The sequence below is a fragment of the Sorex fumeus genome, unplaced genomic scaffold, assembly GCF_029834395.1.
Source record: "Sorex fumeus unplaced genomic scaffold, SorFum_2.1 ptg000067l, whole genome shotgun sequence".
Classification (NCBI taxonomy): domain Eukaryota; kingdom Metazoa; phylum Chordata; class Mammalia; order Eulipotyphla; family Soricidae; genus Sorex; species Sorex fumeus.
In genome coordinates this window covers 4,975,712-4,994,029 of record NW_026606124.1, presented here as the reverse complement: position 1 = coordinate 4,994,029, position 18,318 = coordinate 4,975,712, and the positions used below count along the sequence as shown (strand labels likewise).

Here is an 18,318-nt window from a genome sequence, read left to right as displayed (position 1 = left end):
ATTTTTATGAATTTACCTCTGAATGCTAAATCACCATCCAAGTTTTATGTAATACCAACCTGGATCCCACCTACTGGAATTCTATTGAATGGATAATAGAATATGTTCTTTACTTAATAAGATGTGCATTCAATGAAATTTTGTTTGAAGAACAGGTAAGACATGAAAACCTCTTTTCATTAATGTTCTAATTATATATCCATTGATGCAACTGTTGTTTACCACAACATTAAAATATATACCAGACAGCACTAACCTTTATCATCATTATTTCATGTTTTGCATGCAAAAAAAAACACAGATGATAGCACGTAAAAATATTTGCCAAGGGTAATTAATAAAGATGAGATACACCAAGGATTTCAATTTCCAGTCCATCATTGAATTTAGCTATCTGATCTTTTTTTGAGTCCCGGACGAGAACAGTGCAGTCTTCTGCCCCCGCGCCTGGGTGTTCCTCGCCGGGACCCCTTGGAGGGGAGCGGGTTGAGCTTTCCTCCCCGCCCCGACCAGGGCTCCGGCAGCCGAAGACCTCCAGGACCAGCCACCACCATGCTGAGACCACTCTCCGCACACATGAAGGTACTGGCAGAGGGACAAAGCCCTGCGGGTTCCGGGGCCGAGACCTCCAAGCCTACTCGGATTGGAGTCGAGCATCTTCCATCCAGATCCTCCAAATTCCAGTAGGCGGGGGTCACACCCACCACCTGGCCCCCTGGCGCCGTGTAATCCTATCAGCGGCCAAGACTCAGAGACTATAAAATCCAGATCCCGGAACATCTTATCAGAACTTTTTTTATGACATCTTATTATCTCATTCCTACTTTGGACAAACTTGCAAGCTATCGAATGTAGCCTGCCCACAGGGCAGAGTCTGGCAAACTCCCCGTGGCGTACCAAATATGCCAAATACCAGTAACAATGATGGGTCTCATTCTCCTAAAGAGCCATGAATATAATCTCAGGGCTAGGATGAAAGAGACGTTACTGGGGCCTGCTCGAGGCAATCGACGAATAACAGGATGATGAAATGAAAATGAAATGATCTTTTTTTGAATTGAGTCAATATTTTTATTCTTTCTGTGACAATAAAATACTCAAAAACAATCTCATCATTCCCATTTGACCCAGCAATACCACTCCTGGGAATATATCCCAGAGAAGCAAAAAAGAATAGTCGAAGTGACATCTGCAATTGTTTGTTCATTGCAGCACTCTTTACAATAGCCAGAATCTGGAAAAAACCTGAGTGCCCGAAAACAGATGACTGGTTAAAGAAACTTTGGTACATTTACAAAATGGAGTACTATGTAGCTGTTAGAAAAGATGAAGTTATGAAATTCACATACAAGTGGTACTACATGGAAAGTATCATGTTAAGCGAAATGAGTCAGAAAGAGCGGGATAGATTGAAAGATTGCATTCATCTGGGGTACATAAAGTGACAAAATAGGAGACTAACACCCAAGAATGGCCGAGATTAGTACCAGGAATTTTACTCCATGGCTTGGAAGCCAACCACACATGCTAGGGGAAAAGGGAGCTCAGATAGAGAAGGGAACACCAAATAAAGGTGTTGGGAGGATCCTCCCAGGATGGGAGAAGCATGCTGAAAGTAGATTATAGACCAAACATGATTGTCACCCATTGCCTCTTTTGCAAACCACAACACCCAATAAGAGAGAGAGAACAAAAGGGAATGCCCTGCCACAGAGGCAGGGTAGAATGGGGGGGATGGAAGGTGGGAGGGATACTGGGACCTGTGGTGGTGGGAAATGGGCACTGGTGGCGGGATGGGTATTTGATCATTGTATAATTGAAACCCAAGCACAAAAATTTGTAAGTCTACAACTGTACCTCATGATGTCTCACTAATAAAAATTTTTAAAAAAAATCTCATCACATATCAAACACAAAGGAATCTCAACAATGAATATCAAAGCACTTATGACATAGTTTTCTAAAATAAAATCAATCAGAGGTAAAGGAAGTAAACAGTTAAGAACACTATATTTGGGGCTGGAGTGATAGTACAGCGGGTAGGGAGTTTGCCTTGCACGCGACCAACTCAGGTTCGATTCCCAGCATCCCATACATATGGTCCCCTGAGCACCACCAGGAGTAATTCCTGAGTGCAAAGCCAGGAGTAACCCCTGAGCATCGCCAGGTGTGACCCAAAAAGCAAAAAAAAAAAAAAAAAAAAAAACCACTATATCACTATATTTGATGCTAGACAGAGTACTATATAGCAGGTACAAAATTTGCCTTGTACACAGTCAACACTTCTATCCCTATCCCCAGAACCCCACTACAGTCCTCAGAGTATTGCCAGAAATGATACATAAGCACAGAGTCAGGAGTAAATCCTGAATGAAAGAGGAGGGCTGGAGTGATAATACAGTGAGTAGGCTGTTTGTCTTGCACGCTGCGGACCCAGGTTTGGTCTCCAGTACCCCATATGGATACCCAAGCCCACCCTGAGCAATCCCTGAGAACAGAGCCAGGAGTAAGCTCTAAGCACCATCTGGTTTGGATGCAAGCTGAAAGTAGACTATAGACTAAAACATGATGGCCACTCAATACCTATATTGCAAGTCACAACACCCAAAAGGAGAGAGAGAGAGAGAGAGCAAAAGGGAATGCCCTGCCACAGAGGCGGGGTGGGTAGGGGGATGAGGTGGGGGTGGTGGGAGGGATACTGGGATCATTGGTGGTGGAGAATGGGCACTGGTGGAGGGATGGATACTTGATCATTGTATGACTGAAACGTAAGCATGAAAATTTGTAAGTCTACAACCGTACCTCACGGCGATTTATTAAAAAAATTTTTAAAAAACCCTCTATAATCTTATAAGTTAATGTTCATGGCAGGCTGGAGCAATAGCCCAGCTGGCAAGGCATTTGCCTCGCACGCAGCTGACCCAGGTTCGATTCCTCCGTCCCTCTCGGAGAGCCTGGCAAGCTACCAAAAGTATCCCGCCCACACGGAAGAGCCTGGCAAGCTCCCTGTGGCATATTCGATAGCCAAAAACAGTAACAACAAGTCTCACAATGGAGCTGTTACTAATGCCCGCTTGAGCAAATCCATGAACGGGAAGACAGTGCCACAGTGCCACAATGTTTTGTGGCATATAGAGCAAAATAAGAAACCTTTAGACAACTATACACAATCATGTTTTTGTTCATTTGGGGAAATAAGATTAGTAACAGAGTGGGCAAATATATTATTAGTGGTACTCCTTTCTAATAATAACTAAATAATTATTTCTAATGATTTTGTACTTGCCTAGTCACTTCATATTTCTACCTATAAACTGTGTGCTTACTGTATATTAGTAGGGTGACAAATACCTTACCATACAATCAAAATATTCTGAGAGTAAAAGAAGGTTTCTGAATAACTAAACTGGACAACAGGCATATGGCAATGTCTGGTCTCCCTACAAATTAGAGTAAATCTCTAATATTTTCTTTCCCAGCTTAACAAAGTAACATATTCAATTCCTAATTATTTTATTAGTCATAGAAAACTAACATACAATCATTTTGAGTTCCCTAATTCTACAGTTGATTAGATTCAAATATGTATATTTTTTCTGTACATAAGCAAAGTTATTTAAGAGTGTATATTTACGTAAATACATAGAAATGGATAGGTGGCATCTAGCTCTAGGTACAGAAAGCTCCATCAGAGAACCACGGACTTAGGAATTGATTTGCCAATGGCACAGAAGAGACCCCCACATCTGCAGTCACAATCTACACCGCAAGGGAAAACCACACTTGTTTATGTGCAAGTTCCTGTTCCAGAAGCTTCTAAAATGAGAAGGTTGTTTTCAGAGTTATGTTGAGAGAGAGAGAGAGAGAGAGAGTATGTGTGTGTGTGTGTCTGTGTGTGTTTATGTTTTACTGTGTAAGAAAGTGTGTGTCTCAAAAGAGAGGAAGAGGAGGGAAGAAGGAAGAGGACGAAGAGGAGGATATGTATTTTATAAAGAACTAAGAACACTAAAAAATGATAAAGCTTTACTTCTAAACCTTATCTTTAAGTTTGGTATGATGAACAGTGTTAACGAGATGGCAAATGAGAGGTCCATGTTGCTACTTTACCACCTCCACAGCTCTGACAACATTACTAATCCATCGACTATTTTCTACTAAAGGTCAAGACTGCAAATACGTCTCATATATAAAGCTCAATTCAAGAAGAAATTCAACAAAAAAAATTTATATGCCAACAAACTTTATATCAAAGTGATCTGTACATAAAATATGGAAAGGATTAAAGAAAAAAGTGAAGCTTATCCAGTTTTCCTACACACAACAAATGGAGATAAAGGAATCTTTTTTTCCCTTTGATAACATAAGAAAACTTTAGATTTAAGTACACATAAGGAACAGAAATGGTGATTTTTTTTAATGGAAAATAATAATACTCACTTGCTTTCTTCATCTAAAAGATGGAGCAGTCCTGTTGGCTTCTTACTTATAAGATTTATGCAACAGGTATTATCAATATAATCTATATTATGCCAGCTGATACCTTCAGTTCTATAGTCCTCCTAGGAAATAATAAATTAAGTTTATTCAGCTTGCAAAAAATAATAGCATATGGAAACAAGGAAGAAGAATTTTTTGCCAGTCTTAATAGTCAAAACTTTCTCTTTAAATCACCAAACTACATCACAGAACAATATATAATTTCTGTCGGAAAAATCTTTATCCCATATATGTCAGATTTCTTTACAAAGCATATGCAGCTACAAGTTTGGTTTGTGTCCTACTTGTGATACCACTCATCAAAACTTAGGGCTGGCTTTGTTGCAACAAATTATCTGATGAGCACTATGGAAAAATAGAAAAAGAAGACATATATCTCCCACATGACTGTAAGCCATCAAAATTAACTAAGTATTTTCTGGTTTATATATATATATTCAATTTACTCATTCAACTACATCAGTTACTTCCATTTTTATCCATTAAAAATAAAGCCAACATGAATATTAATGTATAGCATTTTTAATGTCCCTATATATTATTTTGAGACTGAAGCCATAGGCTGGTAACTACATGTGCAAAACTTTGGTAGATACTGCTAACTTCCAAAATCAGTAATTTATGCATCCAATATCTCTATGTATAGGACATCTCTGTACACAGTATCTCTATTACTGACATGACCAGTGTTTTCATTGTAGTGAATTCCCAAGGACATTTCACTGTGGTTTTAATTTTAATTTCCCTGATGCTTAATAAGCAAACTTCTTTCCTTAAGTTTACTGTCAATTTGGATTCTCCGGTATGTCTATAATAAAAACTTTCAGAAGGGAACAGGGAGACAGCTTAGTGGTCAGGGGCTTACACCTAACATGCCCTGGTGGTTCCCAGTACCAAATTCCCAGGCCAAAGAATGGTCTAAGAATGGTCCCAGGCCCTATGATTATGACTTTAGAGGTCTAAAAGTAAAAAACTTTAAAAGCTTTTGTAAAAGTTTGACTTTTTTGTTTGGGGAAGAAGGTGCGGAATGTTGGGGGTGTTGCAAGCAGTGTTCGATGGAACACTGAGCCACTCCTGTGACCACTGGCAAACTGAGCCACACAGCTGAATGCTAAAACCTGAATGTAGTACTGCTGAAAGGTGTCCGAGTGATACTGGCTGGGGTTAAGAATGGAACCAGTTTCATATTATACTGATGAAGCCCCAATCTTTCTTTCTCCCTTTTATTTATTTTTTTTTCCCCTAAGGAATGAAGCCTGCTACATGGGGCAACAGAGGTGAACCTTTATTTTATTTTCCACAATTATTTTTTCCGGTCACACCTGGCGATGCTCAGGGGTTACTACTGGCTCTGCACTCAGGAATTACTCCTGGTGGTACACAGGGGACTATATGGGATGCTGGGAATCAAACTTGGGTCGGCCGCGTGCAAGGCAAACGCCCTGCCCACTGTGCTATCACTCCAGCCCCATCTTTCTCCCTTTTATGGGGAAATTTTGGGACCATACCCAGTGGTCTCAAGAGCTATTACTGTCTCTGTACTCATGACTGACCCCTGGTGGTACTCAAGGGACCTTATGTGGTGATGGGGATTAAAAATGTTGGTGGGATGTAAGATAATACAGGGTCAAGTGCCTTAAACCCTGTATTATCTCTCTGGCTCCCACCCCAACCTGTTCTTAATCACAGAGAAAGAGTATTCACTTTGCTTGCAATCAGTATAATATATAATACTAGCTTTAGGTTTCTGCAAATGTTCTCTATCAGAAAATTCCCTTCTATACCTATTTTGCTAAGAGGTTATTTTTAACCATAAACCGATACGTTAATTTTATCAAGTAATTTTAATTTCTACTGAGATCGTAGTGAGTTTTTTCATTTGTTTTTGTAAAAAAAAAAATGGCTGATGGCTAGAGAACTCTTCTTGTTTCTGACATACTATCCTTTATACCTTGCTAGATTTAGTTTGCTAATATTTAAATTTTTTAAATTCTGTTTATAGGTAAAACTGACCTTAATTTCCACTTCTAACAATATACTTGACAGACTTGAGTTACCATGTTATCCTGGCTCCCTAAAATGCAATAAGAAATGTCTCCTCCTTTTTCTGTGTCATGTGAAAATTTACATCAAACTAATCTCTTCTTTCCATGGAGGTAGAATTCCTTGAAGGATCGTTGTGGCTTACATGTTCTTTATGGAAACTCTTTTAGCTACACATTTCTTTGATAGCCAAATTACTAAATTTTGTATTTCTTGTACATTAATTCTGAAAAGGTTTTACATCATTTGACAAAGTCTACAATGGACACAAAGTTGTTGAGTGTATCCTATGTACAAGATCAACAATATTATCCTTTATCACTGTTTCTGGTTAATCATGTTATTTCAAAATATATCTTTAGACTTAATTATCCTCTCCAAATTGTAAAACTTCTCTATTTGAAGACTTCAAATATATTTTGTTCACTGTTTTAGGTATTCCCCAAAGCAAAACTGGTCAACCTGATCGACATCGCTGAAAGTGGATAAGCAAGAGAAAACTTAACAAATTTTCCTTATTTCTATCTTAAATGCATGCCTCATGGCAATTGGCTAAGATACTGATGAATCTATGACCTGAATAATTCTAAGCAATGAAAGGAAGTAAGAAGGCAGTAGTATTACAAATGCAATGGAAAATGTACTTTCAAATCACAGAAACCTCTTTTGGTCTGTCTCATTCCATATTACCTCTGCCAATATCTTGATTCAAAACACAATCATGCATCCATACTTCAAATGGCTCTTATACTATCTCCTTTCCTCTTCAATCTTTCAGTTTCAAATCCCCTGCTAAATATACTCTAAATAGTTCATTTTCTAAAAAGAAAATTCTAATCTTTTCTGCATCGCAGGTTAAAACATTTATTGATCTAGATGCATCTTAAGCCAATGTCATTGTTATTTTAAAATATAAATTTTAGGGACCAGAGAGCTAGTACAGTAAGGAACATGCCATGCATGCAGCTGATCTGCGTTTGATCTCCAGCACTGTACGTAGTCCTCTGAGCCCACCAGGAATAATCCCTAAGCACAGAGCCAGGAGTAAATTTTGAGCACAGCTGAATGAGGCCCAAAAACCAAGTAAAACATAAATTTTGGAAATACTTCTAAATTATTTGTTCCTTATGTTCCTTTATTTCTTTATGAATAGAATCCTTCTAAACCTAGTTTTTATTTTTTTAATTTTAAAAGTAAAATAAATATATCTTCTGAAGGTTTGTCACACACAAAAAATGTGGATGTTTTTGAGGAAAGGATTACTGGGAGGGTGGAAGATTAAATGCAATTTGATACTCACTTGCTCCAATTTAAAGATATGCTGATTAAAGTAATGTTGTAAACGCTCATTAGCAAAATTAATACAGAACTGTTCAAAGCTGTTATTTTCATAATCTTCAAACCCAAAAATATCAAGAACACCAATGGACAAAGTCTGTAAAACAGAAAGAGTCATATAATTTAAAAGTGATACCCAAATGTATTTATTAAATATCTACAACATAAATAATAAAGTGCTTAAAGTACTTCTACAGCAGTAGGGGCCCAGTGGTTTTTAAAAATAAGGCACAAAAGTCACTTTTGATATCTTCTCTTCATCTTTTTCTTTTTTATCCTAAGGATAAAAATAAATCGAAAAATTGTACATTATTTTATAGAAATATACAAATATGAATTAGTGGCCGGCTAATCTCAGAAATCCCTTAAGGAATAAAAAACCAAAAAGGAATAAAAATAACAAGAGAGATATAAAAATGTTACTGAGGGACTAGAGAGAGTATAAGAAATAAGGCATATAGTTGACCCCAGGGAATCCTTGGCACTACTTATGGTCCCCAGAGCACTCTCCTGGATGCTACCAAGGATTATTTCTGAGTCCATATCCAGGAATAGCACCTGAGCACTGGTAGGTATGGCCCAAACCTGTTCAATCCTAAAAATGCTACTTAAGGCAATTCAACTCCTGGGAATATACCCCAAAGTTCCAAAAGCACAATGCAGAAAAGACATCTACACTCCTATGTTCATTGCAATACTATTCACTGGAGACATTGGTGGTGGGAAATGTACACTGGAAGAGGGATTAAGTGCACACTGGTGAAGGTATTGAAGATGGAACATTGTATAACTAAAACCAAATCACCAACAGTTTTGCAACTGTGTATCTCATAATGATTCAATAAAAAAATTAAAATAAACACAGGTACAAGGCTTGCAGTATTACACAATTTTTAAAAGGATTATTTCAATAAAGTCTCTTATTTATCTTTAATGTGCTCCCTAAAGTCAACACTCAAATCTAGCTGTTTAGTAAGTATGGGCTATTACAACACACTGATTTTTATTCTTCTATTTCCTGATATTTTATCTCTAGAAATTACCTTCCATTAACTTATTATAAATAATAAGAGTTCAAGTTCTAATGTCTCGAAACCAATAATATTATCACTACTCTAATTTATTCCTTAAATTGTTGTGTGGGCTGGAGCGATAGCACAGCGGTAGGGCGTGTGCCTTGCACGCAGCCAACATGGCCGACCCGAGTTCAATTCCTCCGCCCCTCTCGGAGAGCCCGGCAAGCTACCGAGAGTATCTCGCCCGCACGGCAGAGCTTGGCAAGCAACCTGTGATGTATTCGATATGACAAACACAGTAACAACAAAGTCTCCAATGGAGACATTATGGAGACATCACTGGGCCCACTCGAGCAAATCGATGAACAACAGGAGGGCCTTTACCTTTAAATTGTTGTGTAAAAATTTAAGTCGTTTAATTAAGTCATAAATTTTGAATTCTTAAAAGTATTATTTAAGTCTCTACTAATTCAGCTGACTGATTCAAAGTCCTCAGTAAAAACTAAAAATAATGATCTTCAAAATAAAAGCCTGGGACTGGAGAAATAGAACAGCAGGTGCATTTTGCCTTGCATGCAGTCGACTCAGGTTCAATTCCCAGCATCCCATATGGTCCCCCGAGCACCACCAGGAGTAATTCCTGAGTGCAGAGCCAGGAGTAACCCTTCTGCATCACCAGATGTGACCCAAAAAGCAAAAACCAAAAAAAATAAAATAAAAATAAAAAAAATAAACTAATCCTGGGGCCTGAGCGATAGTAGGGCATTTGCCTTGCATGTGGCCAACCCACGTTTGATCCCCAGCATCCCAGATGGTCCCCCAGCACCGCCAGGAGTAATTCCTCAGTGCAGAGCCAGGAATAACTCTTGAGCATTGCTGGATGTGATCCAAGAAGAAAAGAAAAAAAAATCCTGAAAACGAAAACTAATCCTGTAATTTGGATGAGAATTACAAGTAATTTTTTTAATGTGAGTTTACACAAATAAAACATTATAAGTTAATGTTATAGCACTTTATACTTAAAACAGTAGGATTAAATTATAAAAATTATTCTAAAAATACTCCAGAAAAACTGTTAGGAAATAACAATAAATAAAACAAGAAACAAAAACAGAAAATAGAACAAGAAAATAAGAACAATTATCTAAAATCAGCCATACCATTAAGGATTTAAAATCTACTACATTAAAAAATAAGCTTCCTTGCAATAGAGATTAGGCAAGAAAAAGATATTAAGAGCATCCAGGTAGGAAAGGAAGAAATCAAGCTCTCACTATTCGCAGATGATATACTATACTTAGAGAACCCTAAAACCTCTACCAAGAAACTCCTCGAAACAATAGACTTCTATAGTAAAGTTGCAGGCTATAAACTCAATACCCAAAAGCCCATGGCTTTCCTATGTGCAAATAGTGAGAGAGAAGAAAGTGACATGAAGAAAACAATCCCATTCATAATTGTGCCCCAGAAAATCAAGTACGTAGGAATCAGCTTAACTAAGGAAGTAAAGGACCTGTACAAAGAAAACTACAAAATGCTACTTCAGGAAATAAAAGAGGACACGAGGAAATGGAAAAATACCCCCTGTTCATGGATCGGGAGAATTAACATTGTAAAAATGGCAATACTTCCCAAAGCACTGTACAAATTCAATGTGATCCCTATTACAATCTCCATGACATTCTTCAAAGAAATGGAGCAAACACTCCTGAAATTTATATGGAACAATAAGCCCCCACGAGTAGCTAAAGCAATTCTTGGGAAAAAGAAAACGGGAGGAATCAAACTCCCTAACTTTAAACTCTACTACAAGCAGTAATAATTAAAACAGCATGATACTGGAACAAAGGCAGAGCTGTATAACAATGGAACAAGGCTGAATATACTGACATCTCCCCCTAAGCATATAATCATCTAATCTTTGATAAGGGGGCAAGAAAACTGAAGTGGAGCAAGGAAAGCCTCTTTAACAAATTGTGCTGGCAAAACTGGATGGCTACATGCAAAAAAGTGGGCTCAGATCTCTGCCTAACACCATGTACAAAAGTAAGATCAAAATGGATTAAAGACCTCAACATCAGACCGGAATCCATAAGGTACATTGACAACAAAGTTGGCAAAACTCTCCATGACACTGAAGCTAATGGTATCTTCAAAGATGTCACGCCACTGGCCAAGCAAGTGAAACCAGAGATAGACAAATCTTAAACTAAGAAGCTTCTGCACCTCAAAAGAAACAGTGACCAAAATACAAAGATAGTCTACAGAATGGAAAAGGATATTCGCCGAATACACATCCGACAAGGGGTTGATATCAAGGATATACAAAGTACTGGTTGAACTGCATAAGAAGAAAACATATAACCCCATCAAAAAATGGGGCGGCGAAATGAACAGAAACTTTCTCAAAGAAGAAATCCAAATGGCTAAAAGGCACATGAGAAAATGCTCTACATCACTAATCATCAGGGAGAAACAGATCAAAACCACAATGAGATATCATTTCACACCACAGAGACTGGCCCACATCAAAAAGAACAAAAGCAACCAGTGCTGGCGCGGATGTGGGGAGAAAGGGACTCTCCTTCACTGCTGATGGGAATGCCAAATAGTTCAGCCCTTTTGGAAAACAGTATGGACGATTCTCAAAAAATTAGAAATTGAGCTCCCATTTGACCCAGCAACACCACTCCTGGGAATATATCCCAGAGAGGCAAAGAAGTATAGTTAAAGTGACATCTGCACTTGTTTGTTCATTGCAGTACTCTTTTTCTTTTTTTTTTAATTTGCAGCACTCTTTACAATAGCCAGAATCTGGAAAAATCTGAGTGCCTGAGAACAGATGACTGGTTAAAGAAACTTTGGTACATCTACATAATGGAGTACTCTGTAGCTGTTAGAAAAGATGAAGTCAGGAAATTTACATACAAGTGGTACTACATGGAAAGTATCATACTAAGCGAAATGAGTCAGAAAGAAAGGGATAGACATAAAAAGATTGCATTCATCTGGGGAACATAAAGTAACGAAATAGGAGACTAACACCCAAGAGTGGCCGAGATTAGTACCAGGAATTTTGCTCCATGGCTTGGAGGCCAGCCACACATGCTAGGGGAAAAGGGAGCTCAGATAGAGAAGGGAACACCAAATAAAGGGTGTTGGGAGGATCCTCCCATCATGGGAGAAGCATGCTGAAAGTAGACTATAGACCAAACATGATTGCCACTCAATGCCTCTTTTGCAAACCACAACACCCAAAAGGAGAGAGAGAACAAAAGGGAATGCCTTGCCACAGAGGCAGGGTGGGATGGGAGGGGAAGAGGGGGTGGGAGGGATACTGGGACCCGTGGTGGTGAAAAATGGGCACTGGTGGAGGGATGGGTATTTGATCATTGTATAATTGAAACCCAAGCACAAAAATTTGTAAGTCTACAACTGTACCTCATGGTGTTTCACTAATAAAAATTTAAAAAAAAAAGTTCCTGATGAATATAAACCTAAGATTTTTCACCCTTAAAAATACGAGAATAAGTATTTTATGATATTGGAACAGGAGGAAAAAGAATGAACAAAAAATAGATAACAAAATAATCATCATCATCATCACGTTCCTCCCATTGTTCATCGATTTGCTCGAGCGGGCCCAGTAACGTCTCCATCATGAGACTTGTTGTTACTGTGTTTGGCATATCGAATACGTCATGGGGAGCTTGCCAGGCTCTGCCATGCGGGCAAGAACAAAATAATAAAGAGTACAAATAGAGAAAATATGCAACTTGACTTTCACCAATCATTGAAAAGACTGATAATAAAAAGGGGAAAGTTTCCCTATCAGACTGGCAGGTAAAAATGAACAAAGGTGAAGGAAACAGACACTTTAATATCCACTGGTGAAAATGTATTCTTTTCTAAAAAGCAATTTGACATTGGTTACCAAACTTTTCTGTGGCAAGTGACAGGATGATGGTTCCCAGGGCAATGCTTGGGGAACTGAACATATGTGGTGTCTGAGTCTGAACTGGCTATGTGAAAAGAAAGCATTTTAATCCCTATACTGTCTCTCTGATCCCCCACACTCTTATGTAAACCATTAGGTAACCATTATGTAACCATTATGTAAACTCTTATGAAACCATTAGGTTTCAGGGGCAACACTTGGCAGTGATGGGGACTACTCCCAAGTTTGAGCTTGGGGGACCATGTAATGCTGGAGACCAAACTACAAGGCAAGCAACTTAAAACTCTACCTATCTCTCCAAAATTTGAAAACATACAAATTAAATTCAATAATTCCTTTCTGAGGATTTTGTTCTAGAGTAACGTAAAGAAAAATCAATTAAAACATTTGCAATTAAAATTAAAATTTTACAAATGGGGCTGTAACAATTATTTTTGCAGTTCCATTTGTAAATAAGGCAAATACATTTTCTTTCAAGAGGAGGGGTGCCTCCAAAGCAGTGCCCAGCAGTCTGTGGACCACTTCTGGAAATTTTCAACCATGGGCCAGTGGTTCATTACAAGGGTGGAAGATGTGGTACTGCTTGGGCCTATAGTGTCAGTTGGGGACCTTCACAGTGCTCGAGGCCTCCAGAATAATACTTGATGATGGTTCAGGGAACATATACGTAAGGGATCAAAACAAGGTCAGTCACTGTATCTCCAGTGTTTAATTCCAATACACAATCATATAGTCATACTACATACAACCACAAAGTTACTAAAAATAACAAAATCAATGCACTTTAAGATGTCCAACATACCTTAGAAACAATACACACAGCGGTATTATTTGTGAAAGAAAATCTGTATAAGTACAATTGTACGTACATCTGTAAACACATAGAAAAAAATTCTAGGCTGCGTACTGGCGGTGCGATGTATGTTTGCATCATTTGATGTGCAGACGTTTGTCTTCTACATGTGTGGGTGGGATACAGGGGTGCTCGAGAGCAAAGCCAGGCCTACCTTACACTGGGGTTGGCCAAGAGGAGTCAGTCTCCTAGATGTATGTACTGCAGTATTTTCCTTTAGAGTGATGACATTTGAAAAAAAAGAATATAGAAAAACAGCTATGATAATAAAAATAGAAACCAGGAGGGAATAATAAACAAAATTATATTACTTATTACTTCATATAATTCTGCTTTAAATTTCATTACTAATCACTTTATTGAAAGTTTTTAAGAGAAAAATACACAATAACTTAATGTTTATGTATACCTTGGTATTTTGCTCCAAATCTTTACTATTCAGAAGTGCATGATTAATTCGAAAAACAATCCAGTCAAACAGGGCACTATATAGAGACTTCGCCATGGAATTCCTCACTGTCACAGCCTTAAAAATAAAAAAAAAAGTTTATGAGTACAAGCATATAGTAATAATCTCACCAAAATACAAAGTGTCATAAAGATATTTGTCATATACAAATTTAAAGAAAATGAACTTATTATCCTGAACTAGATTTAGATACCAATTTCTCTTCAATGTAAATAGTCTAAACTAAACTTTTCTATAGGTAGGTTACATTGGGTTGGAGAGATAGAACAATGGGTAGGGCGGTTGCCTGGCACGCAGCCAAAATGGCCGACCCAGGTTCGATTCCTCCACCCCCCTTGGAGAGGCCGGCAAGCTACTGAGAGTATCTTGCCCGCACAGCAAAGCCTGGGAAGCTACCTGTGACGTATTCGATATGTCAAACATAGAAACAAGTGTCACAATGGAGACCTTACTGGGCCCGCTCGAGCAAATCAATGAACAACGGGAGGACAGTGACAGTGACAAGTTACATTTTAGTTCAACTCAGAGAAAGTAAGCTAAAACTGCCATGAAAGATGAAAGACAAAATGTAGGTCCTTCAAAACATTTTCCTTTGGGGGCTGGATCAATAGCACTGCAGGTAAGGCACTTGCCCACGTTCAATCCCTAACATCCCATATGGTTCCTCAAGTTCACCAGGAGTGATCCCTGAGCATAGAGTCAGGTGTATCACTGGGTACGGCCCAAAAAACAACAACAAAAAATAACTTTACCCTGTCTTAAGGAATATTTTGATAGTATAGCAAGTCAAACCAGGACCTCAAACCTGTGCAGCAATAGTCAGATCCCCAGACCTCAATTCAAAATATAGTTAACTGCAAATTATAGCGTACATTTCATCTAATACAAAAAGCAAAATAAAGTTCACAAAGCAATGAACTTCAGGAATAACTATGTAATTCTAATAATTCTCTTAAAAATGATAACATTACAGTAATCCTGCTTATATTCTTCAGCTTCTAACCACAGTAATTGCTAGAATTTCTCTATCCTCGTTAATTCTTCATTATGGAGTTTAGCAATTTAGTTTTTCCCAAACTCAACCTTTCCCCCAGTTTATTAAAACTATCTGCTAAAATTTTCTATGAATCTAAAACAATAAATCAATTTTTTAAATTAAACATTTTGGATTTACTACAACCTAAAACAGGATAAAAAGTTTCAATATGGGCAGAACATATAGTACTGGCACTTATAAGAAAACAAACTCTAGTAATTTGTGTATTTACAATCCACAAGCTGGAGTGATAGCACAGCGGGTAAGGCATTTTGCCTTGCACGCGACCGACCTGGCTGATCCAGGTTCGATTCCTCTTCCCCTCTCAGAGAGCCTGGCAAACTACCGAGAGTATCTCGCTGGCACAGCAAAGCCTGGCAAGCTAACCGTGTTGTATTCGATATGCCAAATAAAATAACAACAAGTCTCACAATGGAAATGTTACTGGACCCGCTCGAGCAAATCTATGAACAACTGGAGGACAGTGCTACAATGACAGTGCTACAATCCATAAAATTACTTTTAAGTTTGTATATTCAGTATATATTTATACCTCTGAATTTAGAGAAAGAAGTAGAAAGTTAAGGACTCTATTAACTTTCAATTCCACTTTCTCTTATTCTAGCTCTGTGATCTCTTAGACCATATTCTCTTACATTACAGTTTTTACATTTGGAAAATGAACATAATACTACAACCTATCATATAGATAATAAATTTGTAAATTTCAGTGAGAAAAAATAGTGTCTAATTTACTAGACTAAAACATAATTACTGGTATCAAAAGGACTGGTATCCATGAAATTTGCTTATAAGTATATGGACATGGAGAGTGTCATGAAATTAATCAGAAAGAGAGGAACAGACATAGAATGCATTCATTTGTGCAATTTAAAATAACATAACATGAGACTAACACCCAAGGACAGTAGAGACAAGGGCCAGGAAGATTGCTCCATGGTTGGTAGCCTGCCTCATGAGCTGGAGGAGAAGGCAGCTGAGAGAGAAAAGTGACCAATAAGACATTGATGGTTGGAGGGATCTCTCAGGATGGAAGATGGGTGGTGAAAGCAGATAAAGGACCAAACATGATGGCCTCTCAGTGTCTGTATTACAAACCATAATGCCCAGAAGTAGAAGAGTGTAAGAGGGAAACTGTCTGCCATAGAGGCGGGGGGGGAGGGGGGGGGGAGGGAAGGCGGTGTGAAACTGGGGACACTGGTGGTGGAAAAATGTACATTGGTGGAGGGATGGGTGTTTAATCACTGTATGACTGAAACTCAAATATGAAAGCTTTGTAACTGCATCTCACAGATTCAACAACAACAAAAAAATGACTGGTATCAAATTTTCTTATCTTTAAAATTGGGCATTTGAAAATATATTTAGAAGTTCTGGATAAAACAGAATTTTATACTGAAGAGAATTTTTTACTCTAGAATTTTATACTAAGGCAATTTATGAGCAATGTATCTTTTAAAAAAATCAAGAAGTATTTAAAAGATAGCTCAGCAGTAGAGCAAATACCTAGAACATTTCAGGTTACAAAAATAATTTTCAAATATTTACTATAAAAATATACATGTGTATGTGTGTATATGTGTGTGTATAAGTTACATAAGTAATAAATAAGTTACACAAGTAATCTCAGAAAGTTGTTTCAAAGTTAAAAATATAGGGGCTGGAGCGATAGCACAGCGGTTAGGGCGTTTGCCTTGCACGTGACCAACCCAGGTTCGATTCCCAGCAACCCATATGGTCCCCTGAGCACCACCAAGAGTAATTCCTGAGTGCATAAGCCAGAAGTAACCCCTGTGCATTGCCGGGTTGACCCAAAAAGCAAAATAAATAAATAAATAAAGTTAAAAATATAAATAAAAGACTAGGAAAATAGCTCAACATGCTAGAGTGCACAGTTACATGCCAAGGCTTGGTTTCGATCCCCAGCACCACCTGGTACAGTATCCCAAGCACTGCTGAGAGCAACCCCCGAGCACCATCCTGGGAGTAGCACCCAAAAACTTCCAGTTATGATCCGAAAACCCAAAATAAATAGATGGATAAGCATAAAGAAAACCAACACTGCGGGCCAGAGCTATATAGTACAGCGGGTAGGGTGTTTTGTCTTGCATGCAGCCGACACAGGTTCAATTCCCGGCATCCCATATGGTCCCCCAAGCACCACCAGAAGTAATTCCTGAATGCAGAGCCAGGAATAACTCCTGAGCATCACTGGGCGTGACCCAAAAAGCAGAAAAAAGTATAAGAGAACTCCAATATTGTAGTGTTTATCTTTTCTTGTTTATAAAGTTCAAAATGGAAGATGCCTACATGGTGAAAAAATGTGGACTTAATGATAGAGGAGATTCAAAAAGTATAACTGTTCAACATCAACAAAGAAAGAATTAATGGCTTTAAATATATCAATAAATTTGACCCAAAAGACTCTATACAAATGATAGTTAAAGTCATGGGACTAGGTTACATTTGGGTAAGAATATAAAGAGGAGAGAGAGAAGGGAGAAAGGAGGGTAAAGAAAAGAAGAGGAAAAAAAGAAAAAGGAAAACACTGTGACCTTGACTAGAGTATCCCATTTTTTAGAGATGAGGAAGAAAATAAAAACAATATAAAAGAATGGCAAGGAGTGACCACAATTCAAAGGAAACAAGTATAAAAGAACACCAACATTGAATAGAATATGATATGCTGAGGTCAGAAAATGTCTCAAGGAGTAATCAATGTGTCAAATACTGCTTTTTTATAATTCACCCACTAAGCAGCCCATATTAATAAAATGACTTTATGAAGATTAACAAATTGAGTCCCATTTAAAAAAAAAAAAAAGGTAAGTTCCCAAGTGATGGAAAAGGCATGATCAAATTTTAAAAACCACCTCCTCAACCCTGACTGGAAAATTTCAAGCCAGGGTCATGGAGTAGGATGCACCAGGAATCAAACCCAGGGCCTCCTGCATGTAAAGAATGCTCTCCACCAAAGCTGTATCTCTGACCTCTGTTACCTCTTTGCTGTTTTCATTCTGGTAGTAGAAAGAAAAGAAATCCAAATTTCTAAAAGTATTCACAGTGCTTGGACTTTAAAATTAAAAA

At 38.0% G+C, this 18,318-nt stretch overlaps 1 protein-coding gene across 5 annotated transcripts in view; it reads right to left on the bottom strand.

The window, feature by feature from the left end:
• The window catches only part of MYO9A (myosin IXA), a 224,388-nt gene that overhangs the window by 114,518 nt on the left and 91,552 nt on the right, over positions 1–18,318 (bottom strand). For all 5 annotated transcript variants that reach the window (XM_056128796.1, XM_056128797.1, XM_056128798.1 and 2 more), the window contains exons 10-12: positions 14,115–14,231; positions 7,841–7,975; positions 4,438–4,559 (exon numbers count right to left, since the gene is read on the bottom strand). In XM_056128796.1, the coding sequence (XP_055984771.1) occupies positions 4,438–4,559; positions 7,841–7,975; positions 14,115–14,231 (374 nt within the window). The remainder of the gene's footprint in view (positions 1–4,437; positions 4,560–7,840; positions 7,976–14,114; positions 14,232–18,318) is intronic.